Source organism: Mixophyes fleayi, chromosome 7 (genome assembly GCF_038048845.1).
Source record: "Mixophyes fleayi isolate aMixFle1 chromosome 7, aMixFle1.hap1, whole genome shotgun sequence".
In the NCBI taxonomy this organism is placed as follows: Eukaryota; Metazoa; Chordata; class Amphibia; order Anura; family Limnodynastidae; genus Mixophyes; species Mixophyes fleayi.
Window position 1 is genome coordinate 61,430,569 of NC_134408.1, and position 18,950 is coordinate 61,449,518.

General features: G+C 41.6%; 1 protein-coding gene across 7 annotated transcripts in view; it reads left to right on the forward strand.

Moving 5' to 3' along the window:
• Positions 1–18,950, forward strand: part of LOC142097775 (ubiquitin carboxyl-terminal hydrolase 22-A) — a 59,863-nt gene that overhangs the window by 25,148 nt on the left and 15,765 nt on the right. For 6 of the 7 annotated variants that reach the window (XM_075179907.1, XM_075179909.1, XM_075179910.1 and 3 more), the window contains exons 5-9: positions 2,327–2,371; positions 2,810–2,911; positions 3,282–3,451; positions 13,818–13,965; positions 14,242–14,319. In XM_075179907.1, coding sequence (XP_075036008.1) covers positions 2,327–2,371; positions 2,810–2,911; positions 3,282–3,451; positions 13,818–13,965; positions 14,242–14,319 — 543 coding nt within the window. The remainder of the gene's footprint in view (positions 1–2,326; positions 2,372–2,809; positions 2,912–3,281; positions 3,452–13,817; positions 13,966–14,241; positions 14,320–18,950) is intronic. The other variant, XM_075179914.1, reaches the window with a different exon arrangement.

An 18,950-nucleotide genomic window follows, 5' to 3' on the forward strand; every position in this document is an offset into this window, starting at 1 on the left:
TGTCGGAATGGTGGTAATCGGAAAATCAATTACCACCGCTTGACTTCACCTTCTACTTTAAAGGCGTAATTGACTGCATTCATCCATCATGAAATCGCTTCTGAAATGCAAGAATGAGCGAGCAATTACAGGTATCACAGAAACAAGTCCGAATTACATATGTATGTAAACAATCAGAATAGTGTACTACATAGAATTATTTGTGATCACAGGGACAAACAAGATAGACATGAGACATAGGGGAGAGAGGACCATGCCTGTGAGAGCTTATTTTCTAGGGGCCCCATTTCCCCGTTCCACTTTGCTTCCAGACTTCTGAAACAGCTTGTCTTCAACCGCCTGACTCTAATCTATCCACCTACTCTCTTCTTGGTGGTCCAGTCGATCCAGCCTCGCGTCTCTCTTCACTTTCACTGAACCTACTCTTACTAAACTGACCAATCTTCTCCTAGCTAAGTTGAAGGGCCATTACTCCTTGATCATACTTTTTGACCTTTCTGCCACTTTCGACACTGTTGACCTCCCTTCACTGCCTTGGCTTTGGTAGCACTGTCATTTCATGGTTCACCTCCTTTCCCTCTGATAGCTCTTTCAGCGTGTCTACTTCTGACTCCTGCTACCATAATCTTCCTCCATCTGTCGGGGGTTCATTAAGGCTCTGTTCTCTGTACTTCTCCCTACACACCTTTTCTATCAGTGAACTCATGCGCTCATTTCACTTCCACTACCAGTTCTATGCACATGGCGCACACATCTACTTTTCCTCCTCTGATCTCTTATTCTCTCTGTCCAACTGCCTCTCCATCTGGATGTCCCTTTCTCACTCACAATGTAACCAAATCCCTTCTGCAGTCTACCCTGAGCACTGTGAAAGGTTAATCTTTTTCCTCTTCCCCTCCTCATCCGCTGTACCACCCTGTAAATCCCTTCACTGGCTGCCCATTCTCTCCAGTATTCAGTTCAATAAGCTCTCATGAGCAGGGTCCTCTTTACTCTCATGTTTGTACCTCTTTTGTCTACTTCTTATGTTTAACTTGTATTTGTGTATTATGCTTTTGAGTTTAACTTATACATATGGGATTTGTACTTTTATATGCAGTATCTGTAATTGTACTTGCATGATTTGGTACTATATTTAATTTGTGTTCATGCAGTGTATATGCGGACTCTGGTGCTGCAAAATTTGTGGCTGACTTCAGTTTGTATATATAGTTTGTGTTTTGTTGGTCACATATTGGATTTTCTGCCCTGGCTAACACTGTTTCTAGTGGTATCATCTCTTGCACTGCAGACTTGTGACGGAATAATGTACATAAAATAAATGGACCAGTAATGTGTGCTTCCAATGCATGTCATCTTATTCCCCGATATCTTTTCCAATGTTTTGGGTGAAAGGTATCTGTTGTATACCGCAATCCTCATTATTGTGTCTTTCATGTATCCAGCTCTAGTTTAATTTCCATAGCTAAGCAGGTTGCTCACTGGAGGTCTTAAAAGAGACCAACAGATGACAGTGATCTGAAATTTCTCATGGTAAATATTCTGCTTACCAAGAAATTCTACCAGCAGTGTTGACAGCAAAGTAATGGTCAATTCTGGAGAGCGTTTTATGAGGCAAAGTTGCATGAGATTTCCCTATCTGTTTTTCATGTGCAGGTGTCGACAAACAACTGCTAACTTTAAAGTGTGAATAGCATCATTAAAGGAGGCACTTCACATATCTTTAGCTGAATCTCTCACCCAGTTAAAATTGGAATGTGAGGCTGTAATTGATAATGTCTTAGTTTCTCAAGAGTAACTGGGTTGGGGGATCATGTTAATTACTAACATCTGAGCACATTACAAGATTATAAATTTACCTTTTCTCATGCAAAATATGGTTGTGATTATATGATTGTAATTTCCCTGAAAAAATAAAATCGCATGAATAATAGGCATGACCTTTTTTAAGAAACTATGTTTTTTGTCCTGTAAGTTTCGGGATGTAACAAAATACATCCAACATATTTTTAATGTAATGAAACACTAGGGTAAAAAAAGATGTAAACCTCCTGAGGTGTCGCTTCACTCCCACTAGTGAGTCATTAGCACAGATTAATAAAGCTTGAGCAGCATCCTTCTCGTTGGGAATCTATTTGATTGTCCTACATTTCCTGCCATGCGATTACTTCCTCTGACACTATGAACTGTTGTGTACTTAATATTGACCTCTGGGTCAATATTTTTTTTTATTTTTTTTTATTTGCAACTGCTGTATGTTTTTGTATGTGGATGTTGAATTGGTAAAATGACACTTGTTTTTTGCTTGTCTTTTTGTTTTTTATAGCTTTTGCTCCATCTTTGGTTTCTCCATACCAGTATGCAATGACGGGTAAGAACACTCTTCATTATTATCCATTCTTGCTGTTCTACTAGACAACATTATTCCATAGTAATCCAGAGACTTTATTGAATACAAAACCAACTCTTTGCACCTCCAAATAGGACAGTTATTGTACTTCTTTGAAACTTTCATTAAACGTGTGACACTACCCTTAGTTGTCTAAATACGGCATTGGCAAAAAAAAGTGTTGTGCAACAATTAAAATGTATGCTCCATGGAACAAATTGACCCACCAGCATGACTGAAATTCAAAGAAATATGTATAATGTACATTTTATATTATCCTTTTTAAAGGTATAGTTCATTGCTACTTTGTCAAACAAAGATGTTAACACCTAGCCTAAGTTTACAAAGTATTTTAAAAAGAAAACAACCTCCATTTGTCATCGTCTGTTTTTCCTTTGTATTCTGTTCAAACTATTTTAGGTGTTGGAGAAAAGTATTCAACATGGGAGCCAACAAAGCGAGAACTAGAACTGTTACGGCATAATCCCAAGAGAAGGAAAATAACCACAAACTGCACCATAGGTAAGTAGAAGAGAGAAAATCTGTTTTCTGTTGTTTTAGTGGCTTATAAACATAGTATGTAAAGTGATAGCAACTTGTGTATTGCTTTCTCAGATATATGGTGCATAGTACTTTGTTAAATCCACATTACAATTACCATGAGCTTTAGCAGACTCATTGTAGTTTGTTTATTGAAAGCAACAAGATGTTCTGCCTACTACCGATGCTATATGGGGAAAAATGCTAATTCCTGCAATATCAGCAGTTTTATGGTGATATGGCCAGAATGTGTGGTATATGTAAATCTTCTTTTATGAAAGTGGCATTTCTTTTATCATTGCGACTGTCCTAGTGAGCACAACCCAGACTGAAAATAATTTAATCCTTTTAGGTCTGCGAGGGTTAATCAATCTCGGGAACACATGTTTTATGAACTGTATTGTTCAGGCACTTACCCACACTCCTCTGCTACGAGATTTCTTCCTTTCTGATCGTCACAAATGTGAAATGCAAAGCCCCAACTCTTGCTTGGTTTGTGAAATGTCAACGCTTTTTCAGGAGGTGAGTACCTTTATCAGAGCATCCTGCCAAAATTTGACTCCATTTACTGTTCTCTTCTGTTTTGTATGTATCCAGACTCCGAAATGTGTGTACTTGACATATCCCAAAAATGAACAGTACCTAAACCCATAGAGAAATGGGGAGTGACTTAAAGAAGTCACTAGACCACACCCCTAGATACATTTAACTCTGATTAAGGGGTTTATCACTTACAGACTATCATTGTACTTGTCCACAGACTACAATGTTTGAATTAGACAAAGCTTTTTTGCTGGTCACTCCACATTATTTTCTCTTTCCTACCATTCGGGGACACTGTGAGACATTGGGGGTATAGTAGTGGGTCTAGGAGTTTAGGCAAGTAGCGATCTGTATAATAATCTTCTAATAACATGGGTGCCACTTAAATGTTCGATTCCTGACAAAGTGTCCATTCTCATCTATGCCATTTACTTGTTTTTTTATTTTTAATGGTGGACATGTGAAAACGGATATACTCCTAATCACTTTTGTTTGTGTTTATCACATAAAGTTCAAAGTGCATTGTAGACATGTGTAAACCTGCCTGTTTTTAGGTGCATTACAGAATACATATCAAATCTCATAGATGGGTGTTTCCACAAGATCCTCCTAGCCTGTCTGTCTTAGTTTAGTAGATGGCAAATAAACTGCAGATTTTAAGTGGTGGGAGGGGGTAATTTTGTGTGTGTTTTTCCCAAAAACATAAAAATTGGTGTCCTGTATACTTAAAAAGCACCAAGTAATCCACCAAAAGTAATTGTGTTTTGTGAATCACCATGCCCGTTTTGCATTCATTTCCAAAGGTTATTTTCATTAGTCGAATTTTCACCTGAGTCTTCTGTAGAGGCAGGCAGTATGTGTCATTGTAACTTTTACCAACCTATTGGTTGCTGATGTAGCAAAAACTGCAAATTCCATCAGTCAATGCACTGTTTAGTGATTCCTCTCAGTATCTCACTCCTCCCCTTTGCCTCCAAACTACTTGAGCGGATTGTCTGCAGCCGCCTCGCCAATCACCTCTCCGACTTTTCCTTCCTGGACCCCCTCCAATCCGGCTACCTCTCCACTCCACCGAAACTGCCCTGGCCAAGGTTACTAACGACCTCCTATCGGCCAAATCCAAGGGTCACTTCTCCCTTCTTATCCTCCTCGACCTCTCTGCAGCCTTTGACACTGTGGACCACCCCCTCCTGCTGCAAACTCTTCTCTCTCTTGGCCTCTCCGGATCTGTCCATACCTGGTCACCTCTTACCTCGCTAACCGCTCCTTCTCTGTATCCACTTCCGGCTCCTCCTCCCCCCCTCCCCCCCACTACCCTCTCCCTGTTGGTGTCCCGCAGGGCTCTGTTCTTGGTCCTCTACTTTTTTCGCTCTACACTTCCTCCCTTGGTGCTCTCATCTCCTCCTTCGGTCTATAGTATCACCTGTGTGCTGACGACATTCAACTCTACAGCTCTTCTCCTGACCTTTCTTCCGCTGTCCTCTCTCGCGTGTCTGACTGCCTCACCGCCATCTCCTCCTGGATGTCCGCGCGCTTTCTCAAAATCAATATCTCGAAAACGGAACTCATTGTCTTTTCTCCGTCCAGACTCCCTTCCCACCACGACCTCTCTATTGTCATCAACAACACCACCATCTCCTCTGTCACCCAACTCTGCTGCCTGGGGGTCACCCTTGACTCCTCTCTCTCTTTTGCCCCCCACATTCACTCACTTGCCCAAGCCTGTCGCTTCCAACTACGCAACATTGCCCGCATCCGTCCCTTTCTCTCTCAGGATGCCACCAAGACCATCATACACGCACTCATCATCTCCCGCCTGGATTACTGCAACCTCCTCCTCACCGGCCTCCCCATCTCCCATCTCTCCCCCCTCCGCTCTGTACTCAACGCGGCCGCTAGACTCCTCTTTCTCTCACGCCGCTCCTCATCTGCCTCCCCTCTCTGCCTTGCCTTACACTGGCTCCCCTTCCCCTACAGAATCCTTTTCAAACTCCTCACCACCACTTACAAGGCTCTCTCCCACTCTACTGCCCCCTATATCTCTAACCTCCTCTCCATTCACACTCCTGCTCGCTCCCTGCACTCAGCCAATGATCGCCGACTCTCCTCCACTCTTATCACCTCTTCCCACTCCAGAATCCAAGACTTTTCCAGTGCCGCCCCCCTTCACTGGAATGACCTCCCTCGTTCCATCCGCCTCTCTCCTACTCTGTGCTCCTTCAAACGTGCACTGAAAACCCACTTCTTCCTTAAAGCCTACCAACCATCCACTTAACCCTTTCACCTCCACTCGCTCTCCCCTCTGCCTCTTCTGGCTCCCCTTGTGTCTTTCTGTTTTCCCTCCCTTAGGATGCAAGCTCAAATGAGCATGGCCGTCTTCCCTCCTGTCTCCTCACCTGTTCTTCTGCTCCATGTTTATTGCTGAACTTGCCTGGAGTTTCTGAAGTACTGGTATTTTTGTTTATTGTTTTGTGCTGTTTCATCCTGTATAGTGTACTGTTTGTATGGTGTACGGCGCCGCGGAAACCTTGTGGCACCTAACAAATAAAGGATAATAATAATAATATTATGAAGCTTGCCTGCCATTCATCATATGCTAAACTTGTAATTGTTTACTGTGAAAATGTGTTTTAGGTTATTGGCCTAATCTTGAAACGTCCCTGACGTCTGGTAAATTTACTGTGTATATGCACCCATATTGTTTACTAAGGCTTCCATAATTTTGCAAATAAAAATTGGGATATCCATTTGACCTAAAATTTGCTTGGGTCATAAAATCCACTCCATAATACATGCTGGGTTCCAACTATGTAAAGCCATTGCTGGAATCTATCCCCATATATCGGTATTGTTGAGAAATAAGCATTGTAAATTACATTTTCCAAAGGGTAAACAAGAGAATGGTCATGGCAAGCACCTGGCAGATAATGTGCTTTTATTCGGGAGTCTTCCATTCAGATGTCTAGAGCTCCAAGGACATAAAGGTTCCTGGTTGTAGTAATCACAAAGTGAAGAGGAAAGAGTTCTTCTATGGCCGTATCTGGTAGATATTTTAGAAGAAGACAAGATCTAGGCAATAGGCAGCCCAAGTTACAGCACAAGTCATACAAGTTCTGGAACAGCATGGCTGGGTTATCAACCAGGAAAAGTCACAACCATCCCAGAGACTAAAATATCTAACGATATGTTGCAAGGAAAAGCAATATTGTCCATAGAAAGAAGTTAAGTTGATTCTAATTCTGTGAGCAGGTTTGTGGCCCACTGCAGAGATGTGTTTAAGTTTCAGCCATAGAAGGCAATATCAGGGCAAGATTTCATATGTGGCACCTGCAAAATTATTTTCTTACCATTCAGGACAGCGATAACGAAGATCTGCATAAATTCATTCCAATATCAAGAGAAGCGAGTCAAGGTCACTGACCATAGGGGAACATTTTTGCAGATAGCTGTTTTGTTATCCTTACTACAGATGCCCGCAAGACCAGATGGGGTGCAAGCTGCGGGAAGCTGAGAACTCAATGATTGTGGCAAGAACGCACAGTCTGGCTGCGATCTAATGTCTTAAAAATATTGGTCGTATTCAAAGCGTGTATCCAGTTCCAGAAAACCATGTTGGAATTAATTCAGGCTATAAGGCAGTAGAGGCATGCATCAATTGGCAATGTAGTACCAGGAGCCAAGCAGTGTCTAGGGCACTCCAACCATTTTTGCAATTAGGTCCTCCAGGACATGTAGTGCTATCGGCAGCTCACATACCTGGCTTAGACCGTATTGAAACACAATTTCTCATTCACCATACACTGCACCAAAGAGAGGGCTCTCTGAACTAAATTATGTTCAAGAAATATGGAAACAAATGATGGTATCTACAAATAGAACTCATGACAACCAGAGAAGGAACGTTTTATTCTCTTTATGTAGAAATCAGGGCAGAAACAGTAGATGCTCTCTAGGAATCGTGTAGAAACATAGTCCAGATTGAATTCCAATTTTATTCAGAGTCCTAAGAAATATAAGAAAGAACAGAGTAATAGTTATCCTACCTTTTTAGCTATGGGATTCTATGGTTTGCAGAGTTGATTCAGGTAAAGGTAACTCAACACAGCTATGGGATCTCCCTGTATCCCTGAATCTGCTACATCAAGGACATGTATTGCATCCAAAATTCTGGAAACTGACATCCTGATTACTGCAGGCTGCCAAGGTTTGTCAGCCAGGCTGATCTCCAGTATGGATAATTTTCAGTAACTGGTGTACTTTTTTTCATTTTAAAAAAATAATTGTATTATATAAACACAGGTGACAGAAATCAAACACATTCAAAATAAAAATATCAGCAAATGTCACTTTCCATAGTAAAAGTACAGATTACATTAAAATAGGGTAATAATGAAGAAAGGGAGGGTGGGTGAGACTATGGATGTTGAAGAGGTGTAGGGCAGGGGAGGAGGGAATGGTATGGTCGTCGGGTGAGGGAAGGTAAAAAGAGCGTGGACTCCTACGGGAGGGGATGTCGTCAAGTCTGCATTATGGGACTCTGAGAAGCAATAGGCCTGGTGTTATACGGGGTGGGGGGGGGGGGGGTTATTTAGAGGGTGATAAAGTGTGGGACACTACAAATATAGCCAGGGAGCCCAGATTTCATGGAATTTGTCTTTGTCACATAGTAGTAAAGTGATTTTCTCCTTCTTGGCAATGAACCAGACATAGGATCTTAGAGATAGACGCGTAGGAGCTCCGCTTGCTACCACAACTTAGCTATCGGACATCTAGCGGCTGCCAGAACATTTGAAGCTAGTTTCGCTGAGTGAGCATCAAGGTCCTGTGTAGAGTTGCAGAGTAGGGAGGACCACTGATCCTTTTGATAGGGCATTGGATAAGTGGAGACCCGCAACCCTATCCCAGATGATGGCAATGACAGGACACAACCACCAAATATGTGCAGTAACTGGTGTACTTTGAGGAACACATCACCAAGTAGTTCCTTTACCAGTCACAATATGGAGATTCTACTACTTAGATAAATGTCTGACAGTGAACATACTGAATCTTGGGGCATTACTACACAAGAAATCAACAGCAGATGAATTTGTCTCAAGCTTCATACAGACAGCAAGAAAATAAAACCAGTATTTTGTACTCTGGCACCATGGGGTTTGAACTTTGTATTAATGTCCTTTCGAGAGCTCCATTGCATGAAATCTCCACTTTTAAAGTTGTCTTTCTTTTTAGTAACATATATGTCTGCGCGTAGTGTTAAAGCTACAAGAACTCTTGGTGGAAGAGCCTTTCTTATCTGCTACCTTATTTTGGAATATATTGTCAGATCCTATTTTTTTCCTAAAGGTAGAATCAGAATTGCATAAATAGAGCATTTTTTTCTTCCAAGGACCAAGTGTACAAGAAAAATTTTACGTTCTAGATTTGAGTCCAATACATACGTTTGTCTTTGGATTAAAAGACACATGAAAACAAAACCTCTGTTTATTTTGACACTTGGCAAGAAGAAAGTGCTAAAATCACTATTACCAGATGGATTAAGTCCTGAGAGAGAACAGTAGAGCAATGGCAGGAATAAATGGGGAATAAAAAGCATTTATTGAGATGCCAGTGTGTATGATGCCTTATGCCATTTTAACATCACCAATTTTTCCCTTTTTATCTGCAAGATAGTCAAACGAAGTTTGGAAAGATTACGCTAGACACTCATGCCTCTCACTTCTACAAGCTCTTTGCTCGTTACAGGAACCTGTCTGCCTTTATTGCTTTGAAAAAAATGTTACATTCTGCAAACCATTAACCTTTAGATAATTTTTTTGATATTTATACATTTTCATCTTTATCCTGATTACATTAAATTAAATCTAAAAATTTTGTTTGGATGGAAATTAGTTGAGCTATGTAAAATAATATGCAAATAAGAATGGAATTTGATTAAAAAATAAAAGGCTGCCCCAAACAGCAGGAAGTGGACTGTTGAAGGCAACTTAAAACATGGACAGCACAGGTAAATCATACTTTAGTCTATCAAATTGCAGGATATTGGTAGATTTTCCCAGTCTAGTATACATTCATCAGGAAGGTAGGATTGTTCAATAGCACTTAATGAAAAGATGCTAAACTTAAGAGTCTTCCCCCATCTCCGATATGATATGATCTATCATGGAAACTTGCATAAGTAAACCTTGGGGTTATAAAGGATATATATATGTCGGGGAAAGACGAATAAAAGGATGTTACACGCTGTGTCTGGGTTGCTGACCAGTCCTACCGGTGTGACCTGCCGCCAGACACTCGTCGACTTGCAAATGCCAACTGCGCAATAGTTGTAGGAGAATTCGGCTGCCACCCTTAGGCTCCATCAATGGTGCCTAGAACGGCTGTCATCTTTTTTAGCTGCTGCAGAGCCTCTTTGCTGTGGGCTATGAATCAGGACTGCGAGGTAGCAGGCAGAGTGTTGACACTGAAAACCTGGGTTCAACCCAGGACAGCCAGGGAACAGATTAGAGTGCAAGATCTCAACTGTTGGTTACAGTATACAGCAGGCAATAGGCGTCGGGCAGAATTTTCAAGCAGTGATGTTTACACCAGTCCTCCCCTTCATCGTACATCCACAGTTTTATCCAGAATCCTCAGAAAAACCACTACATGGAGCTACCCTGCGGTTCCAGTAAATGGTATGCGGAATAGGAAGTTCAGCTTTGAATGCAGATGGTTTCACTGAATAAAACTACCTGTGATTTATTTTGATGAAATTTTGGCTTTTCCTTTAGTTTTTTTTTTTTACATTACTTGTCTGGGAACATATAAGCTAAAAGTAATGGGAAAAATGAATATTACTCACTGAAAGAGGCGTGAGAAGAAAGTAAATTGTTTGAGGAGTCGGATTAATATGGGGAGTAAAGGATTTTATCTGTGGTATCATCTGATCGCCAATGGGTATGGGAACATATCTTTGAGGCGGGTATGGGTCCATAAGTACACATAAGATAGGACAGCTTTATATGATTGGCAATCGACTGGTGTGCATAAGGCTGTACTTGATACAGCATTATATGTGGGAAATAACTCTGTGGTGGGTAAGAATGATGCACTATAATGTAAGCTTTCACGGGCAGGGTCCTTTCTACCTATTGTTCCATGTCCGTCTACTGTCTGACTCTCTCATTCGTCCTGTCATGTCTTTTGCTGCAATCAGTGTGAGTCCCCATAGCATTACTCTCACTCATCTGTGCTACTAATGTGTATTACCTCGTCTATTTGTTACTTGCTTCTGTATCCGGCGCTACAGAATCTGTGGAGCCTTATAAATAAATAATAACACACTTGGTACTGGTCAGTAAATTATATTTTTGGACAGTGGTGGAAATGAAGGTCATAAGCACATGGCTGTAGCTGGTGGGAAACCAGCTGATACGACAATTTGTGAATTGTGGACATGAGGTTGTTATGCTTGACTCAAGGCTGTATACAGTAGCATGGGGCTGACTGCAATTCGCAATATGTAATTCTTTTTCCTTACTGTAAACAGTTTTGAGGTTTTTCTCTCACATTTTTTGTGTTATTTTGTACAAATGGGGATGGTGCTATTTATGCACAGTTCTAAATATTGGCCTCTGCCCTGGGCCCCATCTTGTCTAAAACTGGCCTTGGAGGCAGCTTGTGTTGGCCAGTGCCCTGCTAATTAATTTTATGTGGATAGCTACCTGAATGTTTGCTTGTTTTGTTTTGAACAGCTTGTCTATCCAAGTTACATTGAATGATACAAAAATGGATTAAGTAGCTGAAGGATTGTCATTTTCTATAGCGAAGGTATTTTGCCAGTCAAACAAACTATACATAATAGCTGAAATAATGAAGGACACTGGGGAGAGTGGTGGAAGTCACTTCACCGACTACCCAATTCCCCGCGCAAATGTTCCCGACATGATCCCTCCGATAGTCATCTTACCTACAGTGTGGTGTAAAATAGACTTCAAACTATTGCAGCGAACCAACAAGCCGTCCGGCAAAAATCGCGTAATTTCACAGAGCGACACTGACTATGTTGGTATTTGTTGCTCATTTAAGGAGGTGCCTCGTCTACAATGGAGAATGCTTTGTAAGAAAAAATTTATACACGCGGCGCCTTCTTAAATGAGCACCTTAATACTAACATAGTCAGTATTGCTCTGTAAAATGACATGATTTTTGCTGGACGGCATGTTGGTTTGCCGCAAACATTTGAAGTCTGTTTTACTCCACACTGTAGGTAAGATGACTATCGGAGGGATCATGTCGGGAACATTTGCGCCGGGTTTTGGGTAGTCTGCGTTTACTACCCAACCCGGGGGGAGGGGGGATTATAAAGTCCTACCAGTCAGTTCCCATTTGAAATGTCTTAATGTTAACTGTTTATAATAGCATCGAAGGAGGATAGCTCTCCAAAACTAAAAATTCCTGCTGTTCCATCGGTGGTTTCTGTTACCCTTCGGACGCTCCTGCATTGACAGGTGCACCACCCATTCAAACTTAATACAGTAAATTACATTGGGTCCGGCGTTCAGCTTGATCCTGCTAGTCCCTTGATTTCTGCCGCGGTCATTTGATGTCGACATGCTGTCTGCATGGAAAAGATAGCTTCAGCAGGAGCGAGGGCATCAGTGCCATGGCAGACACTGGGAGATGCTCATCTGCCCTAGGTATATAATTTGTGTTAATGCTTTATGGAAATCCACCTGAAACGTTTTAGGTAGAATTAGACTGTAATGATGGGAGTTTACTGTTTAGACATTGGGGCTGCCAATTTGTATTCATATATTTGCACAAACTAGATATTACTGAATTTAACTTTACTGGTAACTTAGCTTATCAATGGTTATTGATGCACTTGAGCATTGCAAGTCTCAGCAATTGTCACACGTGTTTAGGGCGTGTTTCTTCCAATCTTCATTACATAATCTTGGCTTTAATAAATACACCATATAATAATGGATGTCTTCAAGGTCCTTAAATGCTATTGGCAAACAAAAATTACATATAAAATAATAAAACCTGATGATACTGCAGCCCTGTTAGCATTTGAATTGGGAGCCTTGAATTATATACAGAAACATTTGTATGTAAAACACTTAAGCACATGACTGTTTTTTTATTTTTTTTAGAGCAGTGGGTCAGTTTGCTTTCCAAGGTATAAGGCCATCATCCTCCCAATAAACTTCCATAGCAGCTGTTGTAACATGTCTTTTTAAGAGCGTCTGGCCTGTGAAGATGCAGCATTAAAACTTGGACAAAACTATTTTCAAAGGTGTGTGTGTGTGTGACTAGGATCAGAGCACCTGTTTGTACTCATACATGTGTACCTTGTTTTTAAGTGGATAGTTTTAGCTTTAGATAATCAGATCACCAGTATGTTGACAGCACCTATGTTATAGGAGGCACTGACCTGTTTAGTCATGGGATTGTGTAAGTGAGGACAAGCCTGGCATGGGACAGCAACAATGTCATGTGTAGAGGTGAATGGAAGCTTGTTCACCCTTTTCTGGTGTTAATACGAGTTCAGTCACTGAAACCTTAAAAGTCCATTAAAAATAGAAAGCATGGTTTAATATGGGTTCATTAGCTCCATTGTGTTTTGGAACTTTTAATTCTGCATTTAAAATTTTAGAGCGCCACACGATTTGTCTGTCCTTCATTAATGTGCACCAGTATTTTTTTGTTAAAAGCACAAAGCATGGAAAACATGCTAAAAATTCATCACTAAAATGCTACTAAAGCTTGGATAAATTTTCATGTGTTTTTACCCACTTCCCCCGTTTCTTCTGCTTGAACAAACACTGAGCATTAGATAGTGGACAAAGGTTTTTTTGGTGACACAAGGCTCCTGCCAAACTGATGCACAAAGACTGATGTCAAATGCCTCACAGTTCATACATTCAACTTGTTTACCTCTAGTTGCTCACGTTTTTTAACACTGTAAGGAAACTGATTTCCACTCTCCTTTCTTCTTATACTTTGCTAATTTTGTGAGCATTTTTAATGTTAAAAGGATTTTACACTCTGTTCTACATGTTATCTATTGCTTGGTTGTGTAAAGTAAGTCAATAGTTACCTTCCTGTACCATATATAAATTATTTTTTTCAGGTTTCATTCAACTTTTATAGAATGCAGTAAAGTAGGAATTACTTTGTTTCTTACCCTATTTCAAAGGCTCGGAAAGATGGTAGCAGTACACACATCCTGGAGTCCCAGCTATTTTGATACCCCGAGATTTGATTGTTCCAGTTTACGTCATTACGAACTGCTTTTTATTTATACTTGTGTCACAAAATAATCTAAAACTTTATCCTTTCTTTTATTTTTTAGTTCTACTCTGGGCACCGATCTCCACACATTCCATATAGGCTACTGCACCTTGTATGGACACATGCACGGCATTTAGCAGGGTACGAACAACAGGATGCACATGAGTTTCTAATTGCTGCATTAGATGTACTGCACAGACATTGCAAAGGTAAGAATATGAAATATCTTCCCTGTAAAAATAAGTTTTCTTTTTCCTACCATTGGTGGACACTGCGAGACATTGGGGTATAGTAGTGGGTGTAGGAGTCTAGGCACTTATCAACTTCTTTGATCTTCACTCTCCTCCCCTACTATGCAGCTCCACTCCGGTGGATACCTCAGTTTAATTTAAGGGCCTAGGAGATAGATCACTTCTGTATAGGCTCCTGTCTATACTTGAATTAGTTGTAGGTTTTTCATGTTTTTATTTTACCTTCCTTTACAGGTGCAGCGCAGGGACCGAACTCAAGACCCAGAGGAGTGAATAAGTCTACAGCTCTGTTCACTCTGGGTCCCAGCGCAGGTAAGCAGCAGCCTGGTCTCTTTTACCTGGCACCTCTGCCAGCAGCCTGTCCATTCTCTAGACTAACGAGCAATAGGGGGACATAATGTAAGTCTGGCATAGAGGCATCAGTTATTTTCACACACCATAGTGCGAGGACACACGCTGTAAGTTGCTAGTCGGGCGGGAGTGAAGCTGTAGCAAACAGCCTTTCCTCCCCCCTGACGGACCTGCCGGTCTCTTCCTAATACCGAAACAGGACGGGTCTTTGTGTCCAATTCTAAACCTGCAGTCTCTGAACAAACAGGTAAGGACTCAAAAATTCAGAATGGAGTCCCTTCCAACTGTCATCGCCAGAATGGAGCAGGGAGGGTTTCTAGCCTCCATAGACATCAAGGATGCCTTCTTGCATGTCCCTATATGCCTCGTCCGCTTTGCAGTAGGAAGATACCATTTTCAGTTCAGGGTCCTACCTTTCGGCCTAGTGACTGCTCCACTAGTGTTCACCAAGATCATTGTCGGGACTTCTGCGGCAGAAGGAAGTCACAATAGATCCCTATCTAGACGGTCTCCTTCTAAAAGCACTGTTTGCGTCACTCTTAACTTGTCGCATCCAAATCACTATGCAGTTCCTGGAAGCTCATGGGTGTATTCTCAATTTACCCAAATCATTTTCGAAACTGGTCAGGGTCTCAGGAGCATCTAGACAGACAGATCATTCGCCTGTCAGGACACACTCATCTTTCCCTAGCGTGGTGGTTATCCAGAAAAAATATGGACAAGGGTCAGACACTTCAGACGGGCCCATGGAGCTTAGTTACGACAGACGTAAGTCTACTAGGTTGGGGAGGGGTAACAGGATCTCTGATTTTTCAGTGCCTTTGGTCTCCCCAAGAGTCCACACTCTTGATCAACGTCTTAGAACTCCAAGCGTTATTCAGGACGTTGACGCAAGCTGAGGTTCCTGGCAGGAAATCCTCTTCAGATTCAGTCGGACAATGCCACGGCGGTGGCATATTTAAATCGCCAGGGGAGAACTTGCAGTGTTGGGGCCATGCGGGAAACGGACAATATCATGGTATGGGCGGAACACCGCATACCCCAGATATCAGCCATTTACATTCCAGGCATGGAAAATTGGGAGGCCGACTTCCTCAGCAGGCAAGAGGGTTCACCCGGGCGAATGCAGCAGGTCTTCGCCTTTCTAGCGGGACGTTGGGGCATGTCTGAGATCGATCTCATGACAACCAGACTAAACCATCAGGTCCCCCTGTACTGCTCAAAGTCTCGAGACCCTCAAGCATTTTCCACGGAAGCCATGTCCGTACCATGACACTTCCGCCTAGTGTACCTTTTTTCCCCGATACCCATGCTCTTGCGGGTACTAAAGAAGTTGAAAAGAGAGCGGGTCCCTGCCATCCTGGTAGCTCCCCATTGGCCACACAGAGCATGGTTCTCAGACATGAAACTGGCAGTGGATCCTCCCTTCCACCTGCCAATGCATCCTTCTCGTTCAAGGTCCTCTTCTCTGCCACGATTTAAGTCGGCTAACTTTAACGGCGTGGCTATTGAGAACTTAATTCTCATTGCCAGGGGTTTCTCGCCAGAGGTTATTGGTACTCTTCTCAAGGCCAGGAAATCGTCCTCCTCGGCCATATATTATCGAGTCTGGAATACATACATTATTTTGTGTGAGGTCCAATGTTTCTATACATCCAAGTTTAATCTCCCTAGACTGCTGGACTTCCTGCAGGCAGGCCTAAATAAGGGGCTCCGTCTGGGGTTCCGGTTCAGGTCTTGGTACTCTCCATCTATTGTCAGCGGAAGCTGGCGGTCATCAGGGATGTGCAGCCCCCCTTTGTTCACCCAGTAGAACTTTGGGACTTCAACTTGGTGCTCAATGCACTAATACATACGCCATTTGAACCTCTAGATTCAGTGGATTTATGCCATCTCACTTGTAAGACGGTATTCCAGTTAGCGATTTCATCAGCTTGTAAAGTGTCAGAATTAGTAGCGTTCTGCTGCAACCTCTCCATTCCCGATTTCCACGAGGATAGAGCGGTCCTTCGTCATCATCATCATAATCATCAATTATTTATATATCACCAACATATTCAGTAGCGCTTTACAATTGGGGACAAACATGGTAAACTAATAAACAAACTGGGTAAAACAGACAGAGGTGAGAAGGCCCTGCAAGCTTAAAATCTGTCACGAACAGCACTCACCTGAGCTTGCGTGATGCGTGTGTGACACAGAGTGAATTAAAAAAAACAGCCACCTGGTCTGTCTAAAATGATTAAATCCTTCCCTATCTATGCCACACACTAACTTTGTGGTACTAACTATGCCACCACCAAGGTTTTTTCTGACAAGAGCTGACACTCTTATTTAGGAAGCCTTCGGTTCTCCCTAGCATTAATCTAACAATTTACTTTAATCAGAGTTCACATAAACCACACTGTTTTCCCCGTTTCAATTATGTAGCGTATTGACCAAACTGTCGCGTGAATTCGTAAGAACACAGAGACTTGAACTTATTAAGTGTAATTTAATATGGAAAATACATCCACAATGCTTAAGATAAAACAGTTAATAAAAAGGCATACAAATATAAAGCAATTGTTTCTTGTAAAATAAAAAGGATAAAACACAGAATTGATACCTCACTTATAATCAAGTTTCTGGTGCTGGGAGAAGCAGGAAAAATGGGACCCTCTTCAATCAAATTGACTCCCACACTAAACCCTCTTTTTGTTCCAAAAGTTGTGTCCAGGTTCCATTTAAATCATGGGGTGGGCCCCGGTTTTCCATCCTCCGCCTTCCCCTTACTCAGTTCCCTCTTCCTCAGGGGATGATTTAATGTTGCTGGATGTGGTTCGTGCTCTTCGGTGTTACGGACCGAGGCTGTGCGGTCTACATAAGACCAAAGACCCTTTTTTTTTCTTTTTCTTTTTTTTATTTATGATGCGTAGAAGCAGAGTTGGCCAGCTTCCAAACAATAGCTTGCTCGCTGGATCACTTCCACTATTAGACTGGCTTATGGTCGAGCATCTCTGCCTGTTCCGGTATCGTTAAAGACTCACTCTAAAAGAGCCGTTGGCGCTTCTTTGGCGGCGCATCATGGGGAATCTGTGGAGTAGCTATGCAGAGCGGCTACATGGTCATCTGTCCATACATTCTCTAAATTCTACAGGTTATAGGGCTTTGCATCCTCTGATGCGAGCTTCGGACGCAAGGTATTACGTGCAGTCGTTCAAGAGTATACTCTCCCTTAGAGGTAGCTTTGTTTAGTCCCCATTGTCTCGCAGTTTACCCCAATGGTAGGAAAGAGAAAAGAAGATTTTTACTCACCATGAAATCTATTTCTCTTACTCCATTGGGGGACACTGCGCTCCCTCCCTTGCTCTGTAAATAGTTCTGTTGTGTAAATTTTTATGTTTATGCTCTTTACCCTATGGGGCTCCCTTTTCCTTATACACTTGGTTAGTCAAAACTGAAGTATCCACAGGAGAGGAGTGGCATAGTAAGGGAGGAGCGTGAAGATCAAAGAAGTTGATAAGTGCCTAGACTCCTGCACCCACTACTATACCCCAATGTCTCGCAGTGACCCCCAATGGAGTAAGAGAAATCGATTTTATGTTGAGAAAATTTTTTTTTATTTGAATAATGCATTTTTTGACAATTTAGATTATTATAATGAAATTTACTAACATTTTTTAAAGTTGCTTCCATAAATAATGTTTTAGTGTTAGGGTCCACTAGTACTAAAATGAGGGGCACATTTTTTTGTCTCTTAATTAGATGTGACACTTGTCTCAGTTGAAAACCGGTCCTTTTGAGGAAAGTGGGAGCATGTGACCGGCTTGATGTGATTTGTTATATGGCAGAAATCAATGCCAAAATGGTATTTTACCAGTTTGTTTGTTTTTTGTGACACTGCAGCAGAAAGACATTCGTTAGCGTGGACTAAAAGAGATGGTGAGAGGTCCAGAGAGGATTGATAGATTTGGGTGTCATCCACTTAGAGGTTATACTGAGCTTTATTAGTTTTCCAAGAGACGATGTATAAAAAGAGAAGAGAGCCTAGAACTGAGCATTGTGGTGCCCCAACTGATAGAGGAAAGTGAGAAGATAAAGTAACACTGAAGGAACAGTTTTAGAAGTAGGATGAAAACCATGGTCGTACTGTTCTGAAGGCCTAAGAAAAGTGCAAAATTTGTAACAGATGTGAGTGATCATCATTTTCGAATACAGCAGAGAAATCCAGGAGAATTAGAAGACAGTACTTTCCTTGACATTTAGCACTGGGCAAATCATTGGCCATATTAGTCAGTGCAGTCTCTGTGGTGTGTTAGGAAATAAAGTCTTACTAAAGAAGGGTTTGTTGGATGTTTGCGCGCAAGAAGAGAACAATGGAACCGTAATCTGAGAGCGTTTGAGTCCGAAATAGTCGTCGTTTTTTTTTTGTTTTTTTTTTATCCCAGACTAGTAATAACTGAATACTTAAATAATGATGGAAATATACCAATGCAAAGAGTGATTACAGATGTTATTTAAAGGTGGGATGAACACAGAAAAACCCTGTGATACGTCTTCTTCATTTGTGGGATTACATGAAGAGAAAGTATCAGAGTGCAGAAAAGCAG